A 13,094-nucleotide genomic window follows, 5' to 3' on the forward strand; every position below is an offset into this window, starting at 1 on the left:
ATGTATATGGTATATTATTATAAATTTATAAACAACGATATAATAATAATAATAATAACAATAATAATAATTATGATAATAATATAATATACTACTATACGCGATGATCACATTATCGCGTCGTTAAACATCGAACGTTTTGCGCTAATTTTGAACGGGACTCGATAATATATATATATTATATTGTATCAGATATCAAATTTGGAGTGGTGCGCGTGGCAGGTACTCGAAAGGTAATAAAGAAGCAGCAGTCAGCGTAAGGGGATACTCACCCCCGTACAATATAATAATATATAATATGTATACGCACTTTTAGAGAGATTTTTATACATATATGGGTGTTTCGCATACCCTCCGGCGTGTAGAAATATTCCCGAGGGTGGTTTAGTCGGCCGCCGGGGACAGGCGCGCGTGCTGAGGCCGGACGCCGCACAGATTGTTAGTGGTTATTATTATCTTTATTATTATTGCTATCATTTTTATTTTCACTCGAAACCTGCGACGAGGTGACGCGATGAATTTTTCATGTCTGCACGACGCATTGTACGCCAGCCGGCCGCGTCGTCGTTATTTTCGGTAGTATACCTACCGCCAAACACAATATACAACTTCCACGGCGTAATATAATCAGTAACACGACCTATAACTGCTATAACTACTTCTAATAAATAATATTATAGCATACCATCGGCGCTTGTTTGCGAGATCGCCGACGCGTTGTAATCGAACGTCTGGTTTTACGAGTTTATTTTATAACGAACGTCGTATAATATTATATGATGAATTTCTAAAGTTTGATAAATATTATTATGCGTCGTGTAGTCGCGAATCGTTAAAAATCTCTAGACGCGCTCAAGAGACTGCAGCTATAAGTTATAACCATATAATATAGATACTCACTAACTCGACTCGACTTCCGCTGTAGCTTGTTTTATGTGGATTAACACAAATACACCCACGGACATGTGACGTACGGTGTACCCCCTACTGTGCAAAGATTTGGCCACCAAGCCAGTACACGCAATAACTAACCAGCACTGAGCACGGGTGGTTTTCATTTGGTCGAAATTTATATGGACTTGGTTATACACTTATACATAATATATATTATGTCTAATACATCGTTTAGGATTATGTTTATATGTTTATCGTTTGGACGAAAGTCATAATAAGAATAATGATCAGTGAATACCTAACATGTCTAGTAAATTTTACTCATTCCTATTTTTAGAATCACATAAAAATAATCGAGATTAGCTGAAGTCTATATCGTAACGCAGCAGATTCAAACTTTTACCACTGAGTTTACACCTCACAAAAATCGTCACAATACTGTTGGAACTATATTATATTTTGGCATTTATTGAAATACCAGGTGACACTAAACACAGTAAATTTATAATATTGAGTGTTCTACGTATATACTATACACGTATCATACAAATCCACGAGATGCAAATTGTAATGGTACAAATAATAATAATAATTTGGAAACTGAAAAGATTTCTATTAGTGAATAATTTTGCTGTAACTATTGTTAGATTCAATAAAATAATTCTACTTTTTTCAAACTATACAAAATATACCTTGAAGTGAGTTCCAAATAATTACTAAAATTTTATAGTTGGTGAAAATATTTAAAAAATACCTGTGTAAAAATATTTTTTCACTTCTTTTCTTTAACATTAAACGGAAGATTTGCAATGAAATAAAAATATTTTTAAGTGCTAAATTTGGACTAAGTGCTACCTTTGGCACATGTGCCATATGTTCACCACCCCTGTCTCTCCATTCTAAATTAATTTACTGCACTCTCCCTAGACCTTCAACTTTCAAGTTACAACAGTCCCGAACAGTGATATAACATAATATTATTATATAGCTTTTACGCTAGATTATGTTTGCAACCTGAACAACTGCTAACTTATTCATATCGCTGCAGTTGTGCCTAACCCTAACTTATGCATAAAATCACATTTTTAACCAGTAGTTGTAATTAGTAAGCTAACTTATAAGTAGGCACATGGATTGATTGATGCGTTGATATTGGATAGAGCAGACTAGGGGTACCCCATAACATATTGGTCGATTACTCCTAGAAAAGACTATTATTCATAACGTGATTCAAAGTACAAAAAACGGTGTCCATTTCGTCCCGTCAATAAAATATATATATTGATATGCAGTGCAGTTATGTACATTATACCTACCTATAATACACAATCAATAACAATCGCACGTGTTGTAGGGTGCAATGCGTTTTTCTCCGACGAGGTTTTCAGCGGGGACCCGTGGCCGGGCCAGTCGACTATAGTACCAAACACCGCCATCGGCTGCTTGTGGGGGGGGGGGGGGTGATGGGTCAGTTGTGTGGCGGGTAGGTTAGGTTAAGGGTAGGTGGGGGTGACCCGGAAGAGTGGCGTATTATATACAACGTATAGGGGTTTGTTTATAAAAGCCATTTACGCGTCGGACGCCTTCGTCGCACTCACGGTGGTGATATATTCGTCGTAATAAACACACCGCTGTCGAGGAGCTGACGGAGTGAGTGGGTCCGGCGGGCGTGCTGCTGCAGTTTTCGCTCCGTCCAAAACATCTTGGCCATAACCACGGTATATAATATATATGTGTGTCGTCTGTGTGTGGAGGATAACAAAGAGAAATCAGCGACAAGTCGGGGGATTAATAGAGTATAGCGCGTGACAGACGTCTTCGGGTCCTTCTCTCTCTCTAACCGAGACGGTGGCAGTGGTGGTGACCGCGGGCCCGAGTTTTTGTTTTGCTTTCCGCCGGCGATTCGGACCGCACGCGCGATTTATTATATTTATAAGTCCGAAGTCGGTCCGGTCGTCATCAATCAAACTGTCGTTATCGCGGACGACTTTGGACGTTGCCGAGAGGGAGCTACAGTGTTGCTGCAGAGCCGTGTCGATTTTACCCGCGCCGCACCGCTCTTGCAGAATCCCTTCCGGTCACGGGATTGAATTTCGATTATAGGAGACGACGACAGTTTATATATTATATAGGTACCTCGTTTATATAATATACCGGCGCACTCTCCACTCGATCTGTAAAATCCTTTTTGCAACGATGACGAAGACCACAGTGCCATCGATATTAAAAGTCATCGTGTTTTTTCCCTTCCCCTTACGTGGTAAAAAATAAGTCTTGAGAGAGGACCGCTGAACAGGGTACATGACACATGAATCAGACCCGTGTTTAGGCGAAAATTTAGTATGTTATTATTTTTTTTTACCAGGTAATATGTGATATCATGTGACATTTAAAAAAAAAATCGTTTTAAGTTATTTAGAATTAATTTAACGTTGTACAGCTTTTGCGTTAATCTCTATTTAAAATTAAAACGTCATATGCAATGACTTTCAAGTTTATAATTTATATCGTTGGATTTTTAGAACTACCTATACCTAAAACGTTTAATAACTTTTTCGTTTATCCAGGCTTTATTGTAAGGTCGTAACCGCGGTCACCCTCTCTTCAAAATGTATAGGTAGGTACTGTATTTTAAAAAATAATTAAGAAAATACGTCAACCGTTTTCAAAAAATATGGAGAAACGAAGACAAAATTGTTGGTGATCGCTGATAGTAAAATTATAAAATCGATAACACACAATGTATCCTTACAAATAAACCAAACACATAATAAATAGATTAATTTCGTATAGTTACTAGTTACGTGCGTAACGCGCAAACATTATTCAAACGATAAAAACATTTGGTTTTATAACCACTTACTTAAAATTATGTATAACAAATATATTCAAAAACGTTAATAGTTTACTATTTGGTAATTGGTTAAGCTGCTCTGGTTCTATATGTGTATTAGTCTATATTATGTGTACCTGCAGAATATTTTAGTATTACCTATTATGTTCTAAATTCTAATGCTATACCTATGTACAGCGGATATATCAAAACAGTTTTAAAACAAATTTTATTATTGCAAGGCATCGGTACTGTTTAGAAAGTATTATTTTAAATTTCACTCGACACATTATTATTCTGATACAGAATCCAATTTGTTTTTATACCTTTTAAGGTTGAACATAATAATAATACAATAATTATTCGTGCCATAATGATATTTGAAATATTGAGCGAAGTGTTATTAAAATACCTATAATATTCAGCAATGAATGGTTAAATAATTTTATTTTCTATGTTGAAGTATCATTTAAAAACAAAATATGATTAAATTAATTAACAATTGTAATAATTAAATACGGTGAAAATTCCACACTAACGGTCAATAAATTATAAATAGTTTATTAAATAATAATTGCAATAAAACAAATAGCTATAGGTACTTTATATTTAATTGTATAGAAATATTTGTATTACCTTTTTATTGTAGATACCTTCCGTAAAATTGTTCAAACAATTATTATTTGAGTATTAATATTTTTTGTACAACCAATTTAATATTAAAGCTGTAGTTTGATAAAAAATTATAAAAAAAAAAAAATTAAATAGGTAGTATTTATTTTATTCGAAATGCACATGTAGCCCGGGCAGGATTAAATTGTTTGGTACATTTTCCGTAATATATATTATATTAGGGGTGGATAAACGGTCGATCTCTAATAATTTCGGTGAAGTCGATTATTACCAATAGTTCTTTTTTTAATGTTTGTACATTTTATTTATAAAACCAGATAATTATTAAATCTAAATACGGCGAGTTATATTAGTATTAGTGCCTTATTGATTCCTATGATTGAACAATTAAAATGGTAACTGTATGCGACGCGGTGATAATGAATTAATTTTACACCTACTTTCTACCGACTTAACGAATTCAAATATATTTTGTATTCTTTGATAACATTCACACGTCCATAGAATATCGATACAATTACATTCATTATAATTGCAGGATTTTCATCATAAAGACAATTAAAAAATGCTGTATTTGTATCAGAACTTTAAAAATATAGTTTTTCCTTGTAGACAGTGTTCCATAAACAAAAACTAAGTAATATTGTATTCAGATTTCCAACTTTAGCCTAATATACATTATGTACCTATAATAATTGATGTATAGGTGTCAGATGAGCAATACGCCGCAGGTACGAAGTAATATGATTTCGAATTAGGCATTGCCCCACCCCACATCGATTGATTGTGCACTTTCCAATATTTAGAGATTAACCTAAATTATTTTATCTATTAACTCATTAATTTAAAACCGTGGATGGGCTCAAGTACAGTAAGTATACTATTGAAGTATGTATACAATATGTGGTATTATGATAATATAAAAATGAGTACATGTTCATATTATATTATACTTACGAGTTATGACTTTATGAGTAGGTATATAGGTACTATAGGTACATAATAATTAATATAATTTAATAAACCTTAATTAAATAATATGACAACAATAGGAATAAAAAAAAAAAAATTCAAAGTTCAATACAAGTACAGACAGGGGGAAATGTAAATTTAATAATTTAAGTGATAACAGGAATTTTGTATCGAATAGATCGACAGTGTTTAATATATTTTTGTTATGTTCTTGCCTCTCGGTAGATACGATCCATGGGATTATTATAAATACAATTAAGTGAAGTGAGTTTTTATAGAGAATGGACAAGAACGATACAGGTATTGAGTGATTCGAACATTTATTAGTCGCAGTAATTCAGGACAAGATATTATAATTCTATTTAACATTTTACACATGAAATAAATGTCTATAAGTCTGTGACTAGAATTTACAATGATAAATTATGATTTATGACGTCCATAGGTCGTCGTTTAGTCGCTGACACGTTTCTGCCATAATACAATAATAATCTAGCAGACGTTTTGAAATCGATGGTGATATGCAAAGGGTGGTTCACCGTATTATATATAAGTCCGTGGAGTATAGTTATATAATAAAATTGTATTTATGCGGCGGAAAAGGGGGTTTTCCAGGTGAATAAATCGTAAGTTAAATATTGGGTGATATAATTTATATTTTACATTATGAAAGTACTGGCTAAACATGAAATACAAATAATACCATTGTAACTTGTAAGACAAGTAATGACTAATAAGTTTATAATAACTATGCACCATTCCACTGATAACTGACACATTACGATCATATATTATATAGTTAAAATACTAAAATAATTATATATTTATACATTATAATTTAAATAATTTACATATAATTTCATCTAGCGGTAATAAATGTAACGACTGGGATTTAATGTCGTCGAATTTGTAAGCATATTATAAATGTACGTCAAATGGTGTAACGCTGTCAAATGAAGTAGCAAAGGCTGTTTTTTGGGACCCGTATCTTAACCAAAATCGGTCATCGGTGCGTGGGTGTCCGGGTTGATCGGATGTGTAAGACTGTAGAGAATCATGTAGATTAGACATTAGTGAGTTTGAAGTAATAAACTAATAACCAATAAAAATGTATTAGGTACATTTAACTTAAAGTACAATCTATAAAAGTGTAGATTATAGTGTACTAACTATACCAGTCAGGGTCCATGATATAAGTATATAACTAACAAAATATTCAGTTGTACACACGCAATCCAATGATAATTTTAGTTGGAATAAGATGTAAAAAACTGAAACAAGTATACTGATTTGATCATTAGGGAGTGACAGGTGGAAGGTGGTAACCCGTATAGGTATAGAAAATGTCGCTTTGCCTCACCCGAAAACAATGTCCTATTATATGCACCTGTCTGTCTCTAAAGTTGTATTATTCCGTGGTGATATAATCATATAATATAACCCACACCGCCAATCACATAGATATTTTTACTGCAGATAGCGATATAAAGACATTATATAAATACCTAGGTACTTTATGTGGAAAATCTGAACGAAACTTTCCTTAAATAATAATAATAATAATAATTAATAATCATATACTTACGCATAGGTAATAAATATTTCAACATTTTAGTCACTTCTAAAAAATGTCATATTTTGCCGGTCATTTCACCCTATTATTACAATGATATTGGCCTATTTACCGACGATTATTATTTTTGATATTTTATACGGTTAAAGAGTGTACGGTCTCGAGTTCAGCGTGTTTAGCGCGCTGCAGAAGGAAAGTTTCCGTGCAAAGAATTCCTAGTATAAGAATGCAAGTACGCGTGTATATATAACACGATAATAATATACCTATATATGTTTATTATATTGTAGTGTGAGTCGACTTGCCGTTTGCGGAAATTAATTGAATTGCCGTATAACCATTGTGCCGCCGCCGACGACGCGCCCCATTCGGTTTTAATCACTCGTGGCGCGAATACACGGGGGACGCGATTCCGTGGCGGCGGCGGCGGCGACGTTCGTGTCTGGTCCCGACGTCGAGTGGAGCTCTCTTATGTCTCACTCTCTCTCGCTCCACATTATCCCAAGTCCCGCCGTCGGTAGACTAGCTGGCTCGTCTTGTGTAGGTAATATTATCGTGACGCCTATAATAGCCGAGTCAGAACGATTTTTTTGTAAACACTCATTTTCTTGAAAAGTATTACAACGTTTTCGAAAGTATCTATTATTGTCTATTATCTATTGTAATCGGAAGTCAACATTGGTTTCAACATTTTTTGAACAAAAAAACATTATAATTTAAACTATTCATATACTTACTATTTAGGTACTAATCATTTATTTTCAACATTTTTATCATTTTTGTTCTTATACTACAATATACAATTTTAATTTCATGCTTTGAAGTAGACTATTTTTTGAGTGGTTAGAAAATCCATAAAAGCGGAAAAACAAAATATACCAGAATATTATAAGGGAACTAACAAATCAGGAAAATAATACACTGAAATTTCAAACCAGAAAAATATCTAGGTACATGGTTAAGTAATATCATATTGATTATAAATACTAAATAATAGTTATTATTATAGTATTTATAATCAATGGTATTATTCAGGAATACATCTTCTTCTATACAACTAGTGTTCTAAGAATCCTGAATATTACTTTCCAGTAACATATTTTCCCGTGTAATTATTTTCCTCATTTTTAATAATTCCTGTACTTATACTTTCCTATATTCCACATTTATATTTTTCTCAATTTTTAATTTCTGGCAATTTTTACCCCTAAAATGTTTTCCTAAAATATACGTTCATCAGTATTATTATCCTGCTAATTATTTTCCAGATCACATTATTTACTACCATCATAAAAGTATTCTTGACAAATTTTTTCCAGAAAACCGAGAAAAGAGTTATTCCCAAATATTACTCATCATCACTCATCAGTAATCACCATAATATTATTTTTCTGAGAATTTCAATGTGGAAAATCTATTGAATCCTATAGTATATAGTTTAGCTATAACTTCTAAGTATTTATATTTTATTTAAAGTGTTGATGAGATAAGATCAGAGGCACATAGGTTCCAGAAAACTGATACCTCCCTACTACGCTTATCAATATACTTACATTAAGTAAATAATTGAAGGGGTCAATGGATAAAGGTGTTAACTGATATTTTTACAAAAATGCATCTTATTTCATGAATAAAGGTGTTATAAACATTATATCACTATTTGATAAGGTTTTATTTAGTAGTTACCAATAATAGTTATGGTTACCAACGTGTTATAAAAAGAATTAATCATTAGTTGTAGTGGATAAACGTGTTAGTGTATGTTAACATGAATAATTTCAAAAATGTTAGTTTACACCTTTATCCATTGACCCCTTCAAAAATTATTATTCATAAGTAGGTAATTAACTATATTAGTTTGAAATTCAATATTTATGTATATTCAAGTATAAAAGTATAGGCGAGGTCTATAGCTCTTCACTTTAGCATCATTTGACGCGACTGTATTCTTGCAATAAAATAATATTTATTCCATTGGTGTTCAGATTTTTCCGATTTCAATGAATCAAACTAATCAAATGTCTAAAAAATAATTGTCTTTCAACCATTATTTCCTATGCCTATACGGTATACATATTTTAACAACAACGGAATCTGTTTTCGATTAAATTTATTTTATCTTCGTCAGTATCATCGTATTTAATCCTGACTGCATTCTTGTGGATTAATTTCAAGTATTTTAGTTCAAATCGCGTTTGGAGAGATATTTTAATTCGCAAAATCTATTAGCCCTACAATGCAGCCGCTCAAGATAAAACTCAATACACTGTATAATTAAAAAAAAAAAAATAATAGTTTTTCATATAAGTTTCTTTTTAGAACATTGTTTTGATAAAAAAAAAATATTTATATATACATAATATTATTATACCATAATATATTATTATACCTATTATGTACAGTGATTTATAAATAACAATCATTAATTATTCGAAATGTTTTAAAATTTTTCTAATTTTTTTTTATACAATTTCCAATGATTAAAAATTCAAAATGTCTGATGAAAATACGAAATGATAGTTTTACCTATTTTTATTTATTTTTTATTACTTAATGCAGTTTATGGAATAACTGCATAATTTGAAATTTGAAATTCCAAATAGATTTTTTTTTTTGATAATTTCTGGAGATAAAAATTGAGTTTTGAATGAATTATTATAATATAGGTAACTAATTATAACTGGCTTTGGAATATTGAACTAAAGAAACGCTCAACTCACCAACTTCCGACGTCCTCCCACTCTAGGGGATTTACACTCCCTTTGCATCAATATTTAGAATATAAAATATACTAATAACCTGTACAGTATATAAATTCTACAATTTTTTCAAATAATAGAGAGTTATAAGACCTATCTTCCTATTTAATTAATAATAATAATTATTTATTTATTCTTTGGTTGCCATGGAAATTATATTATATGGAAGATAAAACGAAACTTTTGTATAAAATAATTTTTATACGATTAGATTATAATATTGTGTATTAAACAGAATATGATCGTCAGATTTAAATCCAAAGTATTTCACAACGCACCTTCATAATATTATTTATTATTATTACTGACAGAAATGATTGATTTTTGAATTTTTGTTTTTTTCCAGCCCGGATCAACAACAATACGATGAGTTCGAATTCGCAAACAAATCACATTTAGAAAAGTCTTCCATTCCGTAATTATAACCAATCCATATAATATTTAACTATTCTTATTACTATTATTATTATTATTACTATACTTTGGATACATTTCATATAACAGAAATTATTATGCGAACAACAATTTATTATGCTTAAAATAACCTAACCTATAATAAATAATAATTGATTATAACTAACATGTCGAAATGTGAAATATTATTCGTTTTCAGCTACACTGAAGATTATTCGGGTAGTGGTGAATTCGGTCTACAAAGTCCAACCGAGTCGCTGCCTTCGCCCGTTCGTCCGCCGCTCAGACACATCGATAAATACATCAAACCGGAAATACCGAATCTCAGCAAGAGATATACAATAGCTATACTAACATGCGTCGGTAAATATGGATTTTGTGTGACATTGCAGTTAAACGATATGGATGGCATTTTAATAATAATATGAAAAATACCGTTACACATTTACCTGTTGGCTGTTTGTATGTTAAAATATAAGAGAGATATGATATTGATCATCTAAAAACAAAAGTATATTCCCCCTGCTTCAATAAAAATGCTTAGATACCTTAACAATTATGATGGTAAATTTACCTTGAAAATGCATATTAGTTTTAAATTATAGATAGGTACAACAAAAGTTGACGAAATTGTAATTGCTAAAATGTTTAAATTACTTTTATTAGTACCTATCTATATTATATTATTATTAATACCTAATTTAATATTTGTTTATAATTTTCACAATTTTACGGAATAAATAAAAAAAATATTAAGACTTGATATGAATTTTAATTTAAGATAATGAATTTGTTATATTTTTAAGTTTAAATATGTACAAAATGTACAAAATATATGTAAAAAATGCATAAAGATATGAACAATTCAAATTACATATTATTCTTAATCGTATAACTATGATACAAATATTTAAATAGCTTGGTTTGCACTGCATAGAGCTTATGAAAATATAAATTGCAAAAGTCATTAAAGTCCTTTCTCTAATTATAAGTTATAATGAAAGTTTTTGTTTTTATCTGATATAGGTTTCATGATCTCATTTGGAATGCGGTGCAATATGTCGATGGCAAAACTGAAATTTCACATAGGATCCGATGTAAGTAAAACGCATAAAAATTAAAAATATTGGGTTTTCGTTCTCCGGATGATTGCCAATCCGAATAGTCTACAGTTACGAATAGAACAATAATAATTTTAATTATTATATTTACAACTATATAATTATATTCCTCGAATAATTAATCGTGTCAAGTACAAAATACAATAGCTGAGTATAAAAACCAACAACAATTGTTTGTATAGTAAGATTTTCGAAGTACATATTTTCTTTAACGATGAACACATATCATTATAATATATTGAAAAATGATTAATGTACTAAAGCTTACAATTTTAAATAATGAAGTTATGGAAAAAATAAAAAACTATTATACCTAATATAATATAAGTATTTTTAAAACTATATTTTTTTATACAAAAATATGAAACGTTTTATCATAATATAATGTTTAAATTTTGCGGTGCGTGTTTAACATTTTTCAATCAACATTTTTAGAAAAGTATTCGGGCGACCGCTTCTGATTACGTGATCAGTTAAATAGGTTTTAAAAAACATTAGTTAGATATTATTATTTAGTTTATGTAAAAATATATTGCACTCATAACAATAACACATTTATAGAGTACATAATGGTTGGCTTGAAAATAAGAACAACCGTTAAATAATAATATGATAATAATACATATTATAGTTGAAGTCATTGTTATCATCGTGACGTCGTATGTACCTACCAATTTTATTATTAAATTATAGTTGGACTGGGAAAATTAACTAATTAATAATATTGTTCTAACTCATTAGGTTAAGTTAATTTATATAGACAAATATAAGTTTAAAGTTACTTAATAGTTAATTTAGTTAAAGATCAGATACGTTTTTTAAAAATATTTTATATATACGAATTACAATCAATGCCTAAGCACAATCAGTAAATTTTTTTGAAATATATTATATTATTTAAAAACAAAAATATAAAATAATACATAAGAAATAAGGTAACTAATAGAAAGGGAGGTAATTCAATGATAGACACTATGTTACCTGAAGTTATTAATTGTTGGTAAGTTGTCTTTTTAAACAGTACCTACCTACATACCTATTATTTATTATGATAATGACATGGTGTTATTGTTGATTGTAATGGTGTTTGGCTGATACTGTAATTATATATATATTTTTAACACTGTGTTTACATACGTTATTTTAAAGTTTGATCCTCGATGAAATCAAGAAATAGTGAATTCAACACTTCGACAGTCAACAATTTAGTATTTTTAGCATTATAAATACTATTTTAGGATTATTAATATTATTCGTTTATTGTTTGAAAACAATTATTTGGACAAAATAAGATATTATATTTTTAATCGATATGGGTTTGTTTGAGCCAAAAAAATATCTTTATGCAACTATAAAACGAATAAAATGGTTAGTAATAACTTCATATGGGGAAAATTTAATCTCGTTAATTTAGATAGGTATAGTTCCTTATGTGCAAAAAAGTACATACATTTTTATGTAGAACTTATTAAATGTAACTAGACTCTAATTTTTTAACTCGTTAATGCCCAGATTTGATTATATAATATGGTCTGTAGTTATACTATAACTGTCGTCGCGGATCGAGTTTTCGGTCGATTATCGCCCACCCGCAATCGCCCACGGGGACTGGCGGTGCGGCGAACTTTTCCGAGTTTTCACGGTTGCACCCTCGGTCGCGGCGCGCTTAATGTACCGTGAATCCGGTTGAAACTCGTCGCACATATAACGTTTATATATATTTATTATATTCGAATGGTTCCCCTCGTCCGGGACGCAGCTACGCTGCAGCGCTTATGCGTGTCCGACGACGGCGAAGGCAAAAGCAATCGCATTTCGTTTGTCCGCCATATAATAATAATAATATAATATATCGCAGCCTTTTCGCCAAATGCTCGCCAAAAACATCCCTCGCG

The 13,094-nt window shown here is 30.7% G+C and overlaps 2 protein-coding genes across 3 annotated transcripts in view; one reads left to right on the top strand and one right to left on the bottom strand.

The window, feature by feature from the left end:
* LOC100159443 (vesicular glutamate transporter 1) overlaps positions 1–13,094 on the top strand; it is a 92,838-nt gene that overhangs the window by 67,156 nt on the left and 12,588 nt on the right. For both annotated transcript variants that reach the window (XM_001943897.5, XM_008190129.3), the window contains exons 3-5: positions 10,011–10,079; positions 10,278–10,441; positions 11,105–11,175. In XM_001943897.5, coding sequence (XP_001943932.2) covers positions 10,011–10,079; positions 10,278–10,441; positions 11,105–11,175 — 304 coding nt within the window. The remainder of the gene's footprint in view (positions 1–10,010; positions 10,080–10,277; positions 10,442–11,104; positions 11,176–13,094) is intronic.
* Positions 1–13,094, bottom strand: part of LOC100159327 — a 50,809-nt gene that overhangs the window by 18,250 nt on the left and 19,465 nt on the right. The gene's annotated exons all lie outside the window — the stretch shown is intronic.

The sequence above is a fragment of the Acyrthosiphon pisum genome, chromosome A1 (assembly GCF_005508785.2).
Source record: "Acyrthosiphon pisum isolate AL4f chromosome A1, pea_aphid_22Mar2018_4r6ur, whole genome shotgun sequence".
NCBI classification, from domain to species: domain Eukaryota; kingdom Metazoa; phylum Arthropoda; class Insecta; order Hemiptera; family Aphididae; genus Acyrthosiphon; species Acyrthosiphon pisum.